Below are 22,998 nucleotides of genomic sequence, written 5' to 3' on the forward strand. Positions count from 1 at the left end.
ATTGTGTCTGAGCGCGTGGCCATTGTGCGTGAGCCTCAGGATAACAGAATGCCATTGTTAGTACAGGTAAGTGAACGAGCTCAGTAGAGAAAATTGTATCTATACAGTTTTACTGCCATCTTTCGACAAAGGATTAAAACTAAAAATGAAAATGAATAAAAATATCAAAATGTATATATACCTAAATGACTTTTAATTTTTATTAGAACGCCATATGACTTTGACCCATGTTCTTTTACTGATACGTGTTAAAATTGTTAAATAGCAAACGGTGTCGCCAACGCCATCAACATGAGTATAGGCCAAAGGTATTCTATTCTATTCGGGCATAACTTTTTCTTGATTTTCCGAGGCACGATTTTTCCTTAGACTTTACTTATCTAATACGGAGTTACATATATCTTTGGTATCGGCATGCATTGTTCGGTGGTGCAACTTGACAAATAAATAAGCGCAAATTTCGTCTCAGAGGGCGGTACAACGAATAATAAAAAACGAAATTTCGTTATCTGTCTCTCTGTCACTTTTGTATTATTCATTCATCGAAATTTCGATCGTTCGTGGCAGGTCCTTAGTACTGGTTTAAGTAGGTATATAGGAACTATTATTAAAAAAAAAATACTTTTAGTGCTCAACACGATAACGTAGAGTTCTGTTTTTTTGTAGCAATAATATAGATTTTTCTAAATTTAAATCCTGGTATAAAAATACAATAACTAATTTGAGTCGTTAAACGCAATCCCTTTCACCGATTCACAAAAAAAAAATCTTTATATAATTAGGTGACGGAATGTCATTATTGTCTACAAAATAATCACGGTCATTGTGATTAATTTTAGAGCAAAACTAAGAAATGAAGGTAAAAGGAATGACAAAACTTAAGGCCGAGGAATAATAAATAGTTATTTGTTTTGCAAGGGGGCAAAGTTGTTGTTTAACCGCTCGTGCTAAATTGATACTTACCCGAGCATTTATCATTTCAACTGGATCTAGTACTAAAAAAAGTTCTCATTAGATCCATCGGCCCAAAGTTGGATCTAGCGAATAGAAAAATTCTCACTAGATCCATCTAGGATCTAGTGGTTGGATCTATAGAGAATGAAGTAGCGAAAGATACCAAAATTGAATCCTGAGCGTAGCGAGTGGTTCGAAAAGTGGAATCTTGAGCGTTGTGAGAGTTAAACAAATTTTTGAGTGATAATATTAACTGTAAGATATCAAACAAAATCAAATCCAAATGAACGTAAATATATAATTATCATTCAAAATCATCATTTAAATGGCAATTCTACCAGATAACATAAGGAAGAAACTCAAAATTTGCATTTGATTACTTTGCCCCACATGTGGATAAAATGCAACTTTCTTATTAGTTTTTGGACAATCAAGAGAGCCTTTACCAGCTGGTGTGGTGAAAAATATTATATTCAAAAGCATGCGGCTGAGTAGAGCACGAGTCAAGCAAGTCCAAATTCAGACTCAGATTTCGACTAATTAATGTCCTATTTCCTTTTCTGTAAGTCTGAGCTGAGCAAAAACAGCCCAGAACTGTTAGTATTGTGAACTTTTTTCCGATTAATGGCCATAAAAATCCTTTGACATGTAATATGGTACACGGCGTCCGGAACGAATTTGAGGATATGTAATTGTGACGTTTTCAGCAAAAAGGGTTCCACATTGTCGCTTACCATAAGGACGAAATTTGCTAGTATCTTTATACGAATAACCTGTCAGAGCGGCCTTATGGTAAGCGACAAAGTGGTACCTTTTGCTTGAAAACGACACAATTACTTATTATCATTATCACCAACGTAACGCAACAATATTTCTGCGCGTGTTTGGAAAAATGAGTGAGTTATCGCAAAATGAGCACATTGACCCATTGAAAGGAGTTTTGGTACTGCTGATTTTGATAACACGTAATTGGGTTACTAGTTTAAATATTAATCTTATTTCATTCTCAAACGTAGTATTTTTCCTAATTTTAACCTATGACCCGTAATTTCGGTCAGGGCTGTGTCTTTAGCGAACCAGTATTTTTCAGCAGTGTCAGCATGGTTGCATTTTTATCACCTGTCACTATGCCTGTCAATTTCGCACTTACATACTTGTTAGAACGTGACAGGCATGGTGACAGGCGATAAAAATGCTACCGTGCTAAGCCCGCAGGTTCGGCACTACCTAAGCGGACTAATAAAAAAGAAAATAATAATAATAACCCCACGGGGGCAGCTTGTGGCAAGCTGACGGTGAGTGACGACACCGCGGACCCCTATTCCAGAGGGCCCTTTCATCTGGCCCTTGCCTCTGTGCTTACCTTGCCTAGTTGGTTAGAGTGGAGTCACAAGAGCGGGACCTATGCTCCAGGTTGGAAGTGTAAATGTCATAACGCCGGCGTCCGCGTCCTGCTGAACGGATTACCGGGAACTGGCTACCGCAGACTCACCTCTCGACAACCTCACAGCCGCTCTAAAGTGTTGCTCTATTGTCGCAGTCGCAGTATCTACCAGGAGTGAACCCCCCAGCTATCTAAAAAAACGGTATTTAACTACTATCGTTATTAAAATGTCATTTTGGTCGAATATTCACATTCATATCTGACGTTACGGAATTCGACTTGAGCATGGCAACAATATTTTAGTTTACTTACACTAGAAGTGGACAGTAATAAACAAACATATAGTTTATTGTCTAACGCGATATTTACTTGTATGTGATAACACATCAGACCTTTGTTTCTATTTGACCCATTCTGGTCTAGTATAATCAGGTTTGATATCATATAGATTACTTGGTGTTGTTAGTAGACTTAAAAGTAGGTATCTGTTTGTATGATTCCATCTGACGTTAAATCTTAGCAGCCGTCCTGAAATTCTTGAATAGGTTTTCCTGTTCCTCGAAGGACATTATTACATACTAGACTTGCAACAAATTAATCCCTAATAATTCAATCAAAGGGGTGAATATAAACTCACCACCACGGGGCCACGATGTGAAATATTTGCGATACCCAAGGTTTTAGAAAAATATCACAAAATTACCCAAATTATTGTTTCTATCGGTAACAAAATGGGGGAAAATCAGAAAAAACCCAATCCCGATTTTTTTAAAGATACATGAGGCAAACGAATAGATGAATGGCCTGTTGTTAAGCTGATAGGTATCTGTAATAACAATGATATCTTAAATAAACTAGCTATTATAGTCCCTGTGCTTAACAATGTTTAAAGAGCTTCAGTAGAAGGATTAAAATTAAATCTAAGAAAATAAAAAATAGAAATGAATAAAGAAACAAAACTTTTCCGTAAAACAAATTGTTTTGATGTACCTACACTCACAGGGCAGTGCCACGGATATCTTTGTATAGAATTTTCCTTAAATGCCTTAATTTTTATTGCTTTTTAGTGTAGGTTATACAAATATAGAAAAGATAACATAGTATCCAGTGTTAGTGTCAGTTTATGAGGTCGGTAGCTACGTGTTCTATCGTGGAACGAGACATTTCCTAATTTCTCGCGCGTGACGAGAACTCTCACGATAAAAGGAAATGCTTTATCTATTTCACTGGCAGCTGAATTACATTATCTTGACTTTGAATTATTTATGTATTGTGTCTGTCAAACTAACGTTTCAGTAACATGGGTGCTAAATTCTTAAATTTTATCACGCCTAATAATTTAATGTATAAAAATAACCGTGTGGCTACCACCAGCTTGGCACTGACATAAACGCTATCGAGCACGTAACTTACTCTATGCATCTCGCTCGTACTCGTATATTACATATGTCAGTTTTGAGTCAAAACTGACATATGTAATATACGAGTACCAGTTTTGATTTGACACTGTCAGTGACTCATGGTACGGGTACTGAAGCCTATTTGTTTGTGGATGAGCCCACAATGAAAGTCGTAAGTTTATAATTAGCAACAGAAATCAAGATGCCTTAGTGTTGCTAAAGTATGGAGTGCATCAGGTTTTATAGATACCTTTCGCTTTCGACTTACCTGGTCACCTTACCGGTAGCACTGTCGAAAACATTATTTCATTAGAACGCGATATGCAACACGTAATATAATACGTTCTCGATAATTTTAGCAATCGGCAATTTTCATTGTGGTCAGATAAGCACAATACAACATTCCACTATTTCACTTCCTTTACATTATTAAAAGGTTTTATTTTATTATATTAAAAGGATGACTGTTGTACTTAACCCTCAACCAGATCTAAAAATTTTATACTTTTGAATATTGATTGGGTAGGTACTTTACACATTAGTAGTCCTTGTATTACCTCTGCTCATCAAAAAATAATCATTTGCTATGTGGTCGCTATGAAATCACATCGGGGCTAAGGGTTAAATATAATATTTATTTATTGATTCTGTATGATACATAGAAGTAAACATTAACTGTACTTATGCAAATTGTATGAAAATTAAAATCCATGAAAGTTAAAATTTGTGCCACGACGAACGCGAGCATCGTTTTTAAAACGGGACCCTATTACTAAGACTCCGCTGTCCGTCAGTCCATCTGTCTGTCACCAGGCTGTATCTCATGAACCACCGCCGCGGCTAGATAGTTGAAATTTTCACAGATGATGTATTTCTGTTGCGGCTATAACAACAAATACTAAAAAGTACGGAACCCTCGGTGGGCGAGTCCGACTCGCACTTGGCCGGTTTTTTTAATCTCTATTCTCCCATAACACACTTCAAGCTCGTACATAGAGTCAAACCAAGAAAAGTCTGCAGAGATTTTGACAGCACACGCAGTGCAGGTGTTATTTTAAACGTCAAACTTCTATGAAATTATGACGTATAACTAACACTGGCACTGCGTGTGCTGTCAAAACCTCTGCAGACTTTTCTTGGTCTAACACTAGCAAACTATTTTAAATTATTGCAATCGAATTGATCAATCTGTAATAAGTTGATGATTCCCATATTTCTAAGTGTGCCACGTGACTTTATAGTACCTAAGGAAAATGTCCCAGTGCTCGACATGCTAACAGCTGACACTTCGCTGTCACCTCTATTGCCCATGACGTAAGTTTAAATATGAGATTTACTGGGTCAGTGATGAGCCCTAGGACGTCTACATACCTTACTACGAGTATTTGTTTAACCTAACTTTAACTTAAGGGGCCCACTGACTACCAGTCCGCCGGACGATATCGGCCTGTCAGTTAGAACAAAAATTTGACAGTTCCGAACAACTGACAGGCCGATATCGTCCGGCGGACTGATAGTCACTGGGCCCCTTTAAACCTAAGTGTGTGTGTGTGTGTGTAAACATTAGGACCAATGAATAATTCTCAAAATTGCTAATCTCTAGCATGCGTAACAACATTATGGTACATGTGAATGTATGATTATTGATTAGGTACTTGGTACTTATATAAAGTTGAAGCAATAATATAAGCCTCTGGTTCTTGCCAAGGAGAAGCGTTACATACCCAGAATGCTGCGCGAGGCCATTGAGATTAAGAAATATCCAAACTTTAATAGGGAAAATGGCTTTTCTCTACCACCAGCTTGGGATCCTGTAGTCCACCTGATAAAGGAGCAAGCGAGACATAGACTGTGAGACCGTAGTGTTGGATGATGCTGGACATTCTGATGTTTTGAAAAGATGTGTCCCGCCGAGTTTGTTGCCGGTCCCATATTGGGATACCCTCCTACAATTTAGGAGGGAATTAAATCTTCTCGGGTCCGTGGTGTAGGGTTGGAGCCGGCATAGTTTATTTTTATCGCGTATATATATATATCTTTACTTGAAAAATAATTATAGTGTATAACTAGCCTTATGAACCGATTTTGCATGTACAACCAGCCTTAAAGTTTGTAGTCTATGATTGTTCATTATTTTAGTATGTGGGTATTTTTGCATTTTGTAATTTTTCCTCAGTCACCCGTTGACCACGAACGCTGTAAAGAGTTCGAAACGTCGGGATGTATTATGAATTCAATATACGCGATATAATCCGTTTTCATAGTTTTATTTCTTGAAGCAAACAGTTAAAATTCGCACTTGCGTATGGTTTGTTGATACGCCAAAAATGCGTGCTTTGGCAAATACCTACTCATACTCATACTCAGGTACTTTCGAAATACTAGGAGTGGCATTCAGACTTCAAAACTTTGGCTGTGCGTCTTGATCGTATTTACTGTGCTATAGGTATTATTAGTGTAAGCAAAATTCACTGCGAGTCAATCAATGCAACGCAAACAATAAATCAATGTAAAGTCAAGATCAGTGTTTATGACAGACTTGTCTGCGCTTCTGCAGAAATACCCTTGTACATGCTGTGTTAATAAAACATTTTCGCAGCTATATCTAGACCAGTGGTAATTCCCTAAGTTGAATGGGCTCTGACCCACTTAACAAAAACTGCCAACACTGCAACTGCTGTTTTTTTTTTCTTTTTAGGGTTCCGTACCCAAAGGGTAAAAACGGGACACTATTACTAAGACTCCGCTGTCCGTCTGTCCGTCCGTCTGTCCGTCTGTCCGTCCGTCTGTCCGTCTGTCTGTCTGTCACCAGGCTGCATCTCATGAACCGTGATAGCTAGACAGTTGAAATTTACACAGATCATGTATTTCTGTTGCCGCTATAACAACAAATATTAAAAATAGAATAATATAAATATTTAAATGGGGCTCCCATACAACAAACGTGATTTTTTTGCTGTTTTTTTCCGTAATGGTACGGAACCCTTCGTGCGCGAGTCCGACTCGCACTTGGCCGGTTTTTTCTTTAATATAATGACATTTATTACAGTTTATAAAAACTGCCAAATTACATCTTAAAAATGGGGCATAAAATATTATTGGTAACGCTCAGATTCTCTAGTAGTCTAGTAGTTTCAGGGCCCACCAAATATTAGCTCGCGACCCACCAATGGATCGCGAGCCATAGTTTGGGAAATGCTGATCTAGACAAGAATTCATTGTTAAGTAGTTTTACCTAATTGGTGTTTGTTGTGTTTGGTATAAGATTATTGTCGCCTTATATTTTTATTATCTCGCTTTGTAATTGGCATGTCATATAATATAAAATTATCTAAGATCGACATTAACTAAGAACACTTAAGATCGGTGGCTAAATAACAAACATTGAACCTAACACCTAAGTAATTATTTATAATATATTATAGCAAAACTTCCGTGAGGTACTAACAAATAAAATATACTTATGCTTGAAAATGCTCCTCGTTATGGAGCGAAACATGTCGAGCAATCATCGACTTTATAAACGTGAGTGACCCGGTTTAATATATTTAATATATTATAGGTTTTGAGAAAAGCCTTGCGTTGCATTGTCGAACTAAGTAGGTACTTTGCGTTGACGATAACATCAAAATTGGTTGCATTGGATTACATAACCAGTAAAATAATGCAGTTTATAACTCCCAAGGTCGCAACTCACTTGGCTCCATGTGCCCAAACAAAAAATTAATTAAGTAATTAATTATAGGTACTTAATTTATGCCCAAATAAACATTCGACAACAAATATATTTACACGGATTAACTAAAATAAAAGGACATAAGTGTCGTGAACTTCCTACCAATTGATTTGCCTTTTGTGCCGCGTCAAGGAACGGAATCCTCCATTGTGTGAGCTCGTGGCCGATATTGTTTGCTTTATGTCAGTTATCTTCTTTAATTCCATGCCGTAAGTAATTTAAGGTTCCAATACAAATATTCTTATATATTAGTACTAGCGACCGGCTTGGCACGGGTGAATGCTGATGCATTAATTGTATTATACATATAAACCTTCCTCTTGAATCACTCTATCTATTAAAAAAAACCGCATCAAAATCCGTTGCTTAGTTTTAAAGATCTAAGCATAGGTACATAGGGACAGACATACATCCAGACAGCAGGAAGCGACTTCGTTTTATAGTGATAGTGATGATATTTCCATTTTGTTCCCGTCGGGCACAGATGGAAATATGCATTCGTAGATATGAATCATTCCCGTCTGTCCCCGCTTCATGTATGGCACCGGTCACATGGGGCGGCGGCGTGAGGTCTGGAATACACCCATCATCATTCGCTTGCCCTTGTGCCATTCACTTGGGGTCGGCGCAGCATGTCTTTTTCTTCCATACCTCTCTGTCACCCGTCACCTCATCATTCACTTGCGTTCGTTTAATATCACACAGTCCATCCACCTTTTCCTCGGTTTTCCTCTCCTCGTACCTTTCTCGTCACATGAGTTCCATCCCTCCGCATTGCATCACATGCCATTCGCTAGGCGATTTAACTTTTTCTGTTATGGGTGCAACTTTCAGGCTTCCTCTTATATATACTCATTCCTTATCCTATCTGGAATACACCCATGTTTTCTATACTTTGTAACAATATTCTAATGTTAGTTAATTTTTTGAAAACAATTTTTTTCTTTTTTATTACAGGTGAAGCTCAAATGACCTACTGGTTCACCCGCTACAAATTCAAGTTCACTGAGGTGGACTACAGCCTGTTCCTCACATATTCTGTCCTTGTTGGGAGTGTGGGTAAGTTATACTGTCATCCCTTTTAACATTGAGTTTATGGGCATTTTCATTTTTCACTTAAAAGTTTATGGGCATTTACTTTTTTTTTACAAAACCATCAACTTTTTGGTTATTTTTACTCATAGTCACGAGGACTATCGATTTAAAGACACAAAAAGGGTCCCAAAAACGTGACGCATTTTGACATGTTTTTTATGGACCGTCACAAAACTGACACCCAAAATTTGTATGAAAAACTGGGGACATTTTTTTTCTTTGTTTCAAACGATAGTCAGTATGAGTAACCCAAAAGTTGTTAGGTTTTCGAAAAAAAGTACATGGTACACTTTTTTCTGAAAACCCCCTTGTAAAATATACGAGTATTATCAATAGTTTAAATCTCGTAAAATTGATATGGTGTCTAAATAAATTAGGGGACAAATAGCTTCCATATTATCCTACACTGTCGAACTTAAATTCTTGTTATAATATGTTTGCCAGCCTTAGTTAATCAGTTTAAAGTAAAACGTTATTTATCATTATGATAATGGAACTTAAAATGTACAATACTGCGCTGTTTAAGATCACAAAATTACACATATCAGCGTCAAAACATTGATACTATAGTCATCAAAACATTCTCTCAAAAGGGAAAATAAAAACTTTGCAAAATCAAACAAACGATCGAAGTTAAACGAATGAATAAAATCGATTACTCTTTTATTTTTCAAGCCACTTAAGTCGTTTTATAGACCGTCAGAACGTCGAGAACATGCACTATTACGTTATATGACATTGACCGATAGCTTGTGTTTCGGAAACTCGATACGGTCACTTACTTCATAGTTCCTTTTAGGGTTCCGTACCCGAAATTACGAGCCAAACGAATTATGAGTTAGGCGTAGATTGATCCATCAATACTAACATTTTTAACGCTACTATATAGCGATAGCGCTACTAATACCGCTGATGACTGGTATTAAGTTATTTGTGTTTCTAGTTGCCATAGTAACATCTCCTGGGTCACACTATGAAAACGTGATTATAAAAGACTATTATGGCACTAAACAAGCATTTTTGTGGTGTTATAAAGCTAGTCCCAGGAAAAAATGACGTTTGTATTGGCACAAGTTGCACATCAGACTTCTGACCAAAAAGCTAAAGGAGACTGTTATACTGTAAAAAAAATCCTGTTTCCTTATTCTTTATTAAAAGAAATCCCTTTCGTTTGCATTTTCGAAGATATCGCCATCACAGAAAAGACTACATCAAAAAATGTGTACAAACACAAAATCGAGGCATTTCCACGAAAAACTAGCAGTGAAGTTAATCTTTGTAGTTAGTAAGACCTGTTCAAAGGGTGTTAAAACAATTCTAAGAAACTGATGGTAGGCGATGGAGGACTGGAAATGGTCATAAGCCCGGGTTTTCTAATAAATAATACAGAGAAGAACATCATAGCAAAAACGCCTACCCTGTCTGTACTATATTTAGCCAAAAGTGCAAAACGTACGAATGAACAGTGCAAAGTCCTTAAAAAATTATTCTATAAAGACCTACATACAAATATACTAAAGTACCTAACTAAAATGCAAAATAGTAAACTGAAGTGGAAACCACATCTACCATTATCCAAGAAAGCGATAAAGCGACTAAGAACAATATCGAATTTGTGGAAAAACACCTTATTCCTCCCAACTGCTCTGAATTACGATCCATTAAAAATAATGGCCTCGTATGAAGCAGACACTCTTAAACCATAAAACTAACGCCATATCAGCTGAAACTTCAAGTTGAAATGGAAAAAAGTTTAAAAATTAATAACACTCTATGTACAAAACCGGATGGCAGCCATTACAACAAAATTACGAAATTTCTGGATTTATAAAGTCAAAGACTGAAAACATGCGTACTTTGTGAAAATTAAAATGCGTCATTTTTTTCTGGGACAAGCTTTATGTACCATTTTTATAGGCTATCTACCTACTAATCATATTAGAAATATTATATAGAATTACGCTATGGCATTTTTGCACCAATCTGTTATTCTGTACTCGGTATTCTGACATGTAACCGAAGTTTTGAAATGGATTCCCTCCATCTGCTTCTGTCCTCTGCCTCGTGGAGAGCCGTGCTGACCGTCATCTGCAATGATAAAAATGCGACCGTGCTACCGCCGCTAGTCTGCCCAACGTTTAGGGCTCCGGCCACGAGGCTTTTTACTTCTACATTCCCGGTGACCATAAGGCACTATAGACCAAACCAGACCAGATACCTACTTTATTTTTTTACACATAATGCATCTAATAAATCGGAACTCCAGTAGGTACTTGTCATTTAAAATGACGTTTTTTTATTTTTTGTTTAAACGGTAATAGTTTACGACTCAACAAAAATAACAATATTTCATTTAATAATAAACCCAGATAGATCTCTGGTAATGATAAATATTAAAATAGTGTAGACTGCTGTGTTGGTACTTGGTACGAAACCACTAGTGCACGGCGTCGACTTGAACTTGACCAAATTATTTAGAAACAACTGAAATCGCGGTGCTGAGATCTTACTGCAATAATCGGAAATGGTGGCGTCTTTGTTGTAAATAACTTTCGTCAATTGACAATACTTTGCTGGTCCAACAAGTAAATGTTTACTAGGTGCCATGGTTCGATATCAAGGGCCTGACACTCTTTGATAGAGAAAGATAGTCTTATTGCGATTCCTATAAGAGGAAAGAGAAAATAGTGCCATGCTTTGTCCTTATCACCGACCGGGTTTTTTTTCATGGCCGGGTTATGGCAGCATAGGTAGGAACACGATGGCGAAATACCGAAATTTATAACAGTGAAAGAGAAAAGGGATTATGCTGCCATACATTAACCTGTCAATACATGAATATGTCTTTATCTTACCCCTGGTCGCTCGGTTTCATGTCTATAACTACTATACTATGTCTATGTTCGATATCGACCCGGAAAACGACAGGTAAATGTCAGCGCCAGGTGTCAATTGTCAGCTTTATAGCCTAAGGGAGCCTCACAGACCTAAAATTTATGCTTACGCGGGAGCCTAGCCAAGATGAGAATCGTACAACGACAAATGTCAAACAAAATGTAAAAATTAGGTATCGGGAAGAAGGAAGCTCTGGTGGCCTAGCGGCGGTAAGAGCGTGCGACTTGCAATCCGAAGGTCGCGGGTTCAAACCCTGGCTCGTACCAATGAGTTATTCGAAACTTATGTACGAAATATCATTTGATATTTACCAGTCGCTTTTCGGCGAAGGTGGTGAAGATCCAGAGAGGAAAATGGAGACTACGTTTGTATGGAGCGGCCGAACACATATCCTCTTAAGTGTCGACTGGCATTTTCTATCAACGATTGTCTTCTTTGCTAAGCCCCCAGTAATTCGCTGACAAATAAAGCTGTTGAAATGAGTCAACGTAAATTCGTAATTAAATTTTTACTCATATGTTTTTTCATGAATCATATTATAGGCGTCAGAGAATGTCGTACTGTATTTGAATTACTTGCGTAAAACTAATGACAAATTAAGTGATTCATGTCTTTTTTTCGGTCAGTCACAAGTAATTCTAATGGTAGTTATAGGGTTATTAGCTTAAACAATAAAAAATGATTATCTGGGGCCCGTTTATCAAAAGCTTGTAGCTTGTAATACAAGTGGAAGTCCCTATTTGACAGCTTTTGTTAGAACGGGACTTCCTCTTGTATAACAAGCTACAAGCTTTTGATAAACGGGCCCCTGGTCTCACAAGTAAAATGTCTTCTTGTGTTTATACTTGTAAAATCTACACGTATGTGAAGTTTTGACTTTCAATTGGTTATCTTGTTTTTTTTTGTTAAGCTAGAGCCTTGAGCTAGAGTATTATTTAGGCATTTGTCATAACGGATTTACTCACGTTTAGAACATTAGAACGCAACACATCCATCAATGACTTTGGGACGAATCTGTTCCTGGCTTATTGGTATATGCACTACATTTATCGTCATCTAATCCAAATACAATAAAATTCCGATTTATATCCCTTTACGGTGTTTCGGTGTAATATACAACGTTAATATGTTTCATACCCCCCGGCTCGTACCAATTAAGTTTTTCGGAACTAATTGTACCTGCGATACTTAAGAACATTTGACATTCACCTGTAGCTTTTCAGTGAAGGAAAACATCGTGAGGAAACCGGACTAATATCCCAATAAGGTCTAGTTTCCCCTCTGAGTCGGAAGGTCAGATGGCAGTCGCTTTCGTAAAAACAAGTACCTTTGCCAATTCTTGGGATACTGCCAAGCGGTCAGCCATAAAAAAGCGAAAAAAATCCGGGACAAACCGAGGAAGTAGATGTCAAATCAAAAACACTTGTAATTATCAAATACTAGCTTTTGCCCGCGACTTCGTCTGCGTAATTAGTAATTTGGGTGGCTTATTTTTTATCCAATTTGCTTTTTATCGATTTCCCATACAAACTTCCACCCCCCTTTTCACCCCCCTAAAGGATGATTTATGGAATAAAAACTACCCTTTGTCCTTCCCCGGGACTCAAACTATACCAAATTTCAACTAAATCGGTTCAGCGGTTTACGCGTGAAGAGGTAACAGATAGACAGACAGACACACTTTCGCGTTTATAATATTAGTATGGATATACACATCCGTTATATGTTTGCGTAACGATAACATTCTCATTACTTATTAAAATATTTTCTCTCCGCAGTTCCTCTGATAAAGGACAATAAAATCGTTAGGTTTACTTTGCTCATGGAAAGTTAAACATTGCGTATTTATTTCAAAACCCAGTGTAAATTTCATTCAATAACGTGACGTGACATCCTACACGTTTGCGTTAAGTCTCATTTTCTATGCGATTTTGAACATCGCATCGAGCGGGACGTTTTAGAAACTCAAAATCTCATACAAGAGACTTAACGCAAATCACGTCACGCTATCGAATGAGAACACTAGAGGTACAGCATTTGAAGGGTACACGCAAAGAGGATATAATAAGATAGAGCGGTACTGTCATAGTAGATTTTGTAACCACAGTAAATTCACTGCCATCTATCGACACACTTTAAAACTAAAAATGAAGATTTATAAAAATACGATAAAATGTATTTAAATATGGATAAATGATTTTTTTTATTTGCATTTTTTTTTATGATTTTGACCCATGTTCTTTCACTGATATGCGTTAAAATTGTTAAATAACAAACGAAACCGTCAACGCCATCTATACGACAGTAGGCCAAAGCTACTAGCGCCCTCTGATCGAGAATCAAATTTTCTTGATTTTCGAGGCACGTTTTTTCCTTAGACTGTATCAATCTATTACGGAGTCTATCTATCTATCTTTGGTACACGGAAAGAACATGTCTAGTCACTTTGACAACATTTTGAGTTATCGCGGTTTGAAAGGAACGATGTAGGTAATTACCCATATTATTTTCGTGTATAGGTGTTTTTAAAGTGTGACAAAAAAGAGTTATATTTATAATTGCAGCGGTAACAGAAGTTGTAACTAATAGTTTATTAAGGGCTCTACATTTTTTGAGTTAAAATCTCATTTTCCAAAAAAGTGACTATTAGACATGTTCTTTCCGTGTACCCTTCATTTCAGGACGATTAGAATTGGCGGCAGCATGTGAATTGTGATCTGTATATAGATGTTCACGGAATTCCGTAGTGTTTGGTTTTTATATAAAATCTAACAAACATAGTATTGGATTGTGACTTGTGATGTAAAAAGGTCGCTGACGCATCTTTGATGATCATAATATTGGTTGTAATAGTTACCACGCACTAATTTCCAAGTTCATACTAATTTTCCATTGCCACTCACATAACGGGTAAGCGACACTTGGACCCACTAACCCGGGGTTAACTGGTTAACCCCGGGTTAGTAAAGGGTGCAAGTGGCCCTAACCTAACACGAGTAAATAATTAAAACATATATTGTACTCCACAAACAGTACAACTTTTGTTCAACAGCTTTTAAAAATTATGAAACATTTACTCCCTTTTTTTATACAAACCAAATAATAGGGAATATTACGCGAAACTCTTCGTAGGGGTTGCCACTACCACAATCTGAGGGTTTGTCGCGAAACAAGAAAGCCGAAATTTCGTTATCTAACATCTCTGTCACTCTTGCATTACGAGCGATAAAGAGGCAGATAGCAAAGTTTCGGATTCGCGTTTCCCGGTAGGTCTTCTGTAAACAAACCGCCTTGATGCATCAATGTCATATTTTATTATCTCAGAAAACTTGTCAAAAACCTGTAACAGTATGTGTAAGTTTACTCTATGGTTTACTAAAAAGGCTAGTGCTGCACTCTGGTGACTGAACATTGCAGTAATATCCCCTATTGTCTTCTATGCACGCATATACTATGTCTATGACGATGCACGCTGTCATAATTGTAATTGACGTTGCTTGTCATTTAAAATCAAAAATATCAAAACACAAATCGCTGAAAAAAATGTTGGTCTTAAAAATTGTTGTTCTTGTTTTGTATACACCCCATGCGTATTTATAGGGGAAAGTATTGACATATAATTGATACAATTTGGCATTGTTTTACGACTTCCACGTCGCCTCATCACTTTTCTCTTAATTCGGTGACATCGCATGTTTTCACAAAAGTCGCCATGTCACGAATGCCATTAAAAATAAGTAGAATTTATGATCCGCAGAAGTTAAGAATTCGCGTTCTAAGACCTCCAATTATGAAACTTTTGTTACTTAACGTTCATGCAAACATATAGTTAGATTGAAACATTAAATAACAACAATAAGAATTTGTATTATATTAAGCATGATTATTTGACTTTCTTATTTCATAATCATTCATTGAAGGTATCGTAAGTATCGTAGTGTATGTTTGTCAATATTTCTTGCTCTTGACCTTGACGAACCGATTTCACACCTCAGTACTGACACGGAGGCTTATTCTGATTGCAATAACAGGTTATGAATTTGATGGTATGATGTGTCAATCATTCATTCTTCAACCAGAAACAATATTTTTGACATTGACGATCATATTATTTTGTTGAGCGCCCATTACATTGAACTGATGGATTCGATCGATAATTATTGACATTTGTGTAAGTAATTATATCATTATTAATCTCAATTATAATTCAAAACCCCTATTAAAAAAGCTTTAAGAGCACAAAGAAATATACCGCAACCAGAGGGTCCAGCTAATTGTCTATAGAAAACGCCGATCGAAACTTAAATAATGTATGGATAGTATATAGGTAGTAATAGTATAGTATAGTCACGTAACATCATTTCGTAGCATCTGTCATCCCAAAACACTTTTTTAGGGTTCCGTACCCAAAGGGTAAAAACGGGACCCTACTACTAAGACTTCTCTGTCTGTCTGTCTGTCACCAGGCTGTATCATGAACCGTGATAGCTAGAGAGTTGAAATTTTCACAGATGATGTATTTCTGTTGCCGCTATAACAACAAATACTAAACAGCACGGAACCCTCGGTAGGTGAGTCCGTGCGACTCGCTCTTGTCCGGTTTTTTCTTTTCGCTTGGCATTTGTCGATGTACGGTTGTCATCTTGACTAGGCCCCCTGTTGAGTTAAAAGCGTCGTGTGAATTTTCCTAATTGAAATCTTCTAGTATTCCACAGCTACAAAAACACCCTAAATAGCTCATAAATCTACTCATATCTTCTCTATCTAACACATCATGTAAAAGGACAAAAACATCGTATATTATTGGTGAATAAACTAACCATTTTTAATTAAAATCCCCCCGTATTGGCATGCATGACATGAGTAATCGAAAATTGCTAATGCATGCATTGCGAAAATTCACCGTCCACGTGAATTATGTTAGTAGGTATTTGTCAATGTGTTTCGTACTTTCTTGTTAATGTTATCAATTTATATTATGTAACTTTTTAACCTAATATTAGTGTTGGTAAGATATCGAGTGTTACATTTGAAGACTACAGTTCCTTCGAAAATAACTGAATTTGATTACAAGCATGACTCAAGGTACTTGAGTCTTATAATTTGGACTCCTTTATCAATTAGGTATATAAAATATAGTACCTATGGTAGGTTTATGGTTTGGTACCTATGGTAATTTATCCTTAGATACATTGTTATGTATCTAAGGATAAATTATGTAAGGATACCGTTTCTCTAGAAGCCTCAAGTCTCTAACGAGGTCCAAAACACTCATGCTTACATTGATGTTAACTCTTAAAAACTTACCTACCTACCTTACCACTACACCTGAGTACCTTAGTCACTACAAACACTAATTTCGATTGTGTACAAACAAGAAAATAGGCGCGTTACTCGATGTGAGCATACATTAACTGATCAGTTATCGATCAACATCAATTGATCAATCGTCAATGGCTATTGATCAGCTCAACAATGACTAGTACTTATTATCCTCTTTCTTTTCTGTGCAAAATGAAAAAAAAACATCTAGGTAATAATATCATCCAACTTTTAACATAAAAGGCGCCCAGAGGGTCACCGTCAGTTTGTTGGGGCGCAATGAAATTTGGTAGCAAACCAAACCCATCATCTACACGGTTAGAAACAAGCAAGGTTTCCTTGGGCGTAAGCTTTGTTGGTTTGATCCACTCTTAGCTTTGCGAAGTTTAAAAAGGATGTGTTGTCATTTAAAGCACGAATGTTTCTTTCGTTCTGTTATCAAATTACGCGAACACCCTTCTGTTTATATGAATATGTATTTGAGTCACATCGCTTTGCGACCTGTTGGTTTCTGACATTAAATTTAAAACCTACAAGCACCTACTCAGAAAATTTTACAAATACCTTTTTTGCCGCAGGTTCGTTTCTGACAATATACCTATTCAGCAAGCGCTGGAAAATAGAGGACAGCATCATCGGCGTGGTGGCGTGCCTGAGCAGGATAGCTGCGAGCTTGGTGTACGCGATGGCGCCCAACCGAACCGTGTACTTTCTGGGGCCTTTGCTGGACATGTTCAGTTCCGCGGGGGCCACGTCGTTGAGAAGTATAGCTACGAAGTTGGTGCAAGCAGATGAAGTTGGTAAGGAACTTTTTTATATAGGTACTTACTGTGACCCTAATGGAGACTTGGCCTCCGACACTAGACAGCGCTTCTTTTCTAGGTCCTGCGCTACTTCTAGCCGATTAGGGATGATGAATTGATCGCACATGTTGACAATTATATAACAAAATCTAGTAAAATATATAGCAAATGAGCAATTTATCACTATAATGTGAATAATAAAATAATATATGGAAATGATTAAAAAAACAGGACGAAAGTTGTTTTGTTTACAATTTTCTTGCACAATGAATTCTGTTTCGGTACGACGGAAATTGTATCTAACAAACACACGGTCAAAAATAATTTATTAACACTTTGTGTTTGATTTTATTTTAATGGATAATTTTCTAAATCGAAACGAATTTGGTCAATGATCATACCTAATTAATACATTATTTTCTATATGGTGAATAAATAATATTATACACTTGAAGGATTTTACCGCAATTTTTACTTGCAAAACCTACTGAACGGATGTCAAAGTAATAAAAACATGAAATGATTCAAATTAAACTAACAAATCGTGAATGACACGAGACTGGCGAAATACGCAATAACACGTAAATTACATAGAAATTTATCACAAAACAAACTTTACAGCATCGCACTTCCATTCTTCAAACCGCACGTACGAAACGTTCACATTGTCAACACGTTCGTTGCCTTGTCCTAGTGTCTACTTACTTAGTGATTATCACAGAAGCCGATTATCTGTTATACTAATTTTCAAAGCAGAAACAGTTATTTACGATACAAGTGCGGAAAAGAGGAAATTCGAAACGAGTGGCGATAAATTAAAACACGACCGCAGGGAGTGTTTTAAATCGACACGAGTTGCGAATTACCTATTCGCACGTGTATCGTACAACGTTTTACAGTACATATGGCCCTTTAAACTTTCGACATATGCACGAAAAGTGCTCTTTACGCACTAGTGCGAGAAAGTAGCACCATAGGTACTGTAAAGATTCTTTTTATTCAAAAAAAATCCGCAGTAACCGGAATTTGCTCTTGAGGATCATAGAGCAAAATGACCTAAGTATTCAATATAGTTCATGCATATTTTGCACGTTGGCTTACAAATCAGGTATAAAATATATAGGTAAAGTTTAATTATGTAAATAAATTTACAAGCAAAGCGAGCCAACCATAAAATTATTTGCTTTAAACACACGTTTTACTTTTAATTTTATTCTTTATTCTTTATTCAAACAAACACAAGTATAAGTTTACAGCGACCTACGCCAAGACACTTATACTGTTAATACATAGTCAGTATCATAAACATGTATACATTTTTCGAACTACGAGTATCTCTAGGAACTTAAATTAAACATACATACTACAAAGTTACATAGGTAGAGTTTAAAAAAATCCTGACACTACTTTGTAAGGACGGCCACTTGTCTGCGAATATGTCTGCGTTTTGGATTGAAGCTAAGAAGTTATTTAGTAATTCTATTGCTCGGTACGTGGGTGCGTTTGAACCGTGATAGGTGCGGACATTTGGATATGCGAAAAGGTTTCTGGCTCTACGTGCGCTACGCCCTACTGCAGCTATGTAGTTGTCTGGGGTAAAAATACGCATACGCTCCAGAACAGATGGGTTGTCAATTTGATTTCTTAGAAGTAGACAGTAGTGTAAGGCAAGCGTTTGCTTACGCCTTAGCTCGAGAGACTCCAACCCTACCATTCCCAGTACAAAGGATGACGGAAATAAGTACGGGTAGTATCCATAATACCTTTTGTAAAGATGTCTAGTAAATTTACGTTGGACGCGCTCGACCATGATGTTATACTTTGCTTCCCGAGGGTCCCATGCGATGGAACTGTACTCAAGCTTGCTACGGACATAGGCATTATATAGAATTATTGCAATTTTTGGGTCACGAAACTCTGAAGTCGTTCTTATAATGAACCCTAAAATTTTGTAGGCACTTTTGCAGATATTTATAATGTGAGAGTGCATGTTTAGCTTAGTGTCGAGTGTTAACCCTAGATCTTTTATTTCTGTTACTCGGTCAAGGGGAATGTTTGTAAGAGTATATGTCTGGAGGATAGGATCTAGAGACCGGCTAAAACTTATTACTTTGCACTTAGATTCATTTAGGTACAAGCGGTTTGTTTTACTCCAGCTGTCGACCTCGTTGATTTTTTGCTGTAGTACCGTACAGTCGGATGCATTTACGACCGGTTGAATTATTTTAAGATCATCCGCATAGAATAGTGATTCCACACCTGATATATTACTTGGTAGATCATTAACCATTATTAAGAAAAGAGTAGGCCCCAGAGTGCTACCTTGACTAACCCCGGAACGTGTGTAATACCTTTCAGATTGGTAACAGTTTAATTGGACATATTGTTTGCGGTTCCTGAGGTAGTCAGAGAAGAAAATAAGAAGTTGAGGGGTGAAACCTAAAGCTGATAGTTTGCATAGGAGAGTATCATTGTCAACTAAGTCGAAGGCTTTCTTAAAGTCAAAATAAACAACATCAACTTGTCGTGCAGTATCCATTTCGCGTAAAACGCTATCGAAGAAGCAGATGTGGTTGGTGGTAGTTGATCGGGAAGCGCGAAATCCATGTTGACAATCTACTAATTTACGATTTATCTGATTGAGTAAACAGTGGTTTAGAATGGTCTCAAACACTTTACCAAACACGGACAATACAGCAATGGGCCTGAAGTTTGTGATATCAGAAGACTTGCTTATCTTAGGAATTGGGGTCACTCTTGAGACCTTCCATTGGGATGGGTATACGCCCAGCTTAAGCGATAGGTTGTATATGTGAAGTAGCGAGTGTTCTAACACATATACACAGTCCTTGACTAAAAACGGGGGTATACCATCAGGCCCAGCTGACGACTTAGGTTTGAGTTTCCGAATAGCGGCTCTAATTTCTGAAATACTGATCGTTGGGATAGCAATTATAGATTCATTGTTATTACCAGCCTCCCGTTCCGCCTTTTTGGGATCTAGTTGTGGAGCTTCAGGTTGGAATACTGAGCTGAAGAAGGACGCAAAAGCATCGACTGCTTCTTGATCAACGACTGTTTTACCTTTATATATGTATTCAGATATTTGATTTCTATTCTGTTGTTTACTTTTGACGTATTTCCAAAATTCTTGAGGGTTTTTACTTATATTACATTCAATATCGTGAAGATATTTTTTATAATATTTGTTAATTAGCTCCTTTACTTGAGACCTGTAATATTTAATCATTTCGAGGTTAAATTGTAGGCCTAATGATTTAAATTTCTTTAAGTGATAGTATTTTAGTTCGATATATTTTTTCATTTCCGGAGTGTACCACGATGGATATGTATATACTTTAGTTTTGGGTAGACGTTTGGGCACAGTAACATTGAAAACGCCGTAGAGTTTTTTGTAAAAAACGTCCACTGCAGAATCAATGTTGTCTGTATTAAGAACATCAGACCAGTCAATAGACTCTAGCTCTGTATACAAGACAGGGAAATCAGCTTTAAAAAAATTCCATCCGGTCGGAGCATCACTATGTTCAACACTACGCGGTAAAGGTAGGGCCCGCCTTGCCTGTCCTCTTGGCAGGGTGACAGTCACTCCTAAAGGTGGATGATATGGATCTATAGGTATCAACGGCTCTACATCACTACCCACGCACACATCACTGAGACTAGTTAAAACTAAATCCAAAATGCCACCATATTCGTTACAAATTTTGTTTAATTGCCTAAGTTTGCAAAATTCAGTGAAACAATTAAATTGGTCAACTACAGTTTTTGTGCAGGAGGAGAGGTTGAAGTCACCAATAATTATGGATTTTATAGCAGAAAAAGTGCAAATTGCATTTTCGATACAAGTCAGTACTGCAAGAAATTGATTACTATTATAATTTGGCGGTATGTATGCCACACATATAAGTATTTTATTATTTTTAATATGAAGTGTAACAAATAATAGTTCCATGTCTGATGACCAGCCATCAATTTGCGTTACTAACTGAGGTTTGTATTTATCTTTCGCTGCTAGAAGTACTCCTCCCCACCCCGCGTCACCTGCCCTATCCTTACGGAACACGGTGTAGCCTGGTGGGAAGAGCTCAGCATCTTGTATCGAGCTCGTTAGAAATGTTTCCGTGAGCGCAAAAATGTCACAGGCACTTGCGAGGGCATTTCTATAAAAGAGCGAGGTTCGGCTACGTAGTCCCCTAACATTTTGGTATATTAATTGTATTCTTGTAAAGCGGTTATTGCTATGTATTGTTTTGGTCTGCGTAATTTTGTCGAAAGGGCTGATTCCAAGGTTTTACACATACGTCTTTTGGCCAGTTATCAGGGATCATAATTCTATCAACCATACTCGATGGCACAGTGAGCTTAAATGAAGCATATTGACCGCGGGATTTAAGACACTTTTAATGCAATCATACGGCTATATGGGATACTGGCCGCCGGTCGAAGTAGGTATTTTATATATGGCGCCAGCATGAGCAGAAGTTTTACCTGTCGATTCTACGAATAGTATCAAGTTCTTTTTTTTATTTTGTCCTGGATAAATCCCTCTAAGCCAAATCCCATAGAACAAAACTAGATACAGGTAAAACTTCAGGAACCACGAGTTAGATTTACTCATAGAGCACGAGAACATCGTCAGGTTCTGTAAGTCGCAGCGGCTGAGATGGGCGGGTCACCTTGAAAGGATCACAACAACACAACAACAACAACACAAGACAAGAGGCAACAAAACACAACACACAAGAGACAAGAGGGCAGCAAAAGTAATGACAAGGTGGACGCCGCAACAAAAAAGACCGCATCGCAGGCCTAAGAAGCGTTGGATGGATTGTGTAGAGGAATATCTAAGGAAGATGGGAAAGTTTACCAACTGGAAGAAGGTCGCCAGGCACCGCGACAACTGGAGGAAGATTGTGGAGGAGGCCAAGACCCACAAAGGGTTGTAGCGCCAACGGAAGTAAGTAAGTAACAGGTAAAACCTTTGCTGGCACCATCTATAACAAACCTTTGAGAGTTGCCAATCCCATTGCGTTGGTCTAAATGAAGGTATAGATGATACCTATTTTAATATTAATATATAATAATACAATTTAACCTTGATACTGACTGTCAAAGCAAATATTTTCCTAGGAAAATAACCCACGGTTACCCAATTTAAATTATGTCTTGCGGATAGTTACAACGTAGAATAAATACCGCATGTTTATTGATATTAATTAAATGAAATACGTCACTCATGATGCTGTTATCACTGAGGTATGACGGCGTCTCTATGTGCATAGGAGATTAGAGATGGGTGTTGTTGTTGTCCGTCGGTTCTGTTTACAGAGTTACTGTAAACATGAGACTAGTTTTCGTTTTTTTGAGAAATCGAAAATGTTGGAT

At 37.3% G+C, this 22,998-nt stretch overlaps 1 protein-coding gene across 1 annotated transcript in view; it reads left to right on the top strand.

The window, feature by feature from the left end:
- LOC134749420 (uncharacterized) overlaps positions 1–22,998 on the top strand; it is a 36,485-nt gene that overhangs the window by 8,028 nt on the left and 5,459 nt on the right. Inside the window, exons 2-3 of the mRNA XM_063684344.1 lie at positions 8,432–8,533; positions 17,365–17,586. Of these exons, the coding sequence (XP_063540414.1) occupies positions 8,432–8,533; positions 17,365–17,586 (324 nt within the window). The remainder of the gene's footprint in view (positions 1–8,431; positions 8,534–17,364; positions 17,587–22,998) is intronic.

Source organism: Cydia strobilella, chromosome 18 (assembly GCF_947568885.1).
Source record: "Cydia strobilella chromosome 18, ilCydStro3.1, whole genome shotgun sequence".
Lineage (NCBI taxonomy): Eukaryota > Metazoa > Arthropoda > Insecta > Lepidoptera > Tortricidae > Cydia > Cydia strobilella.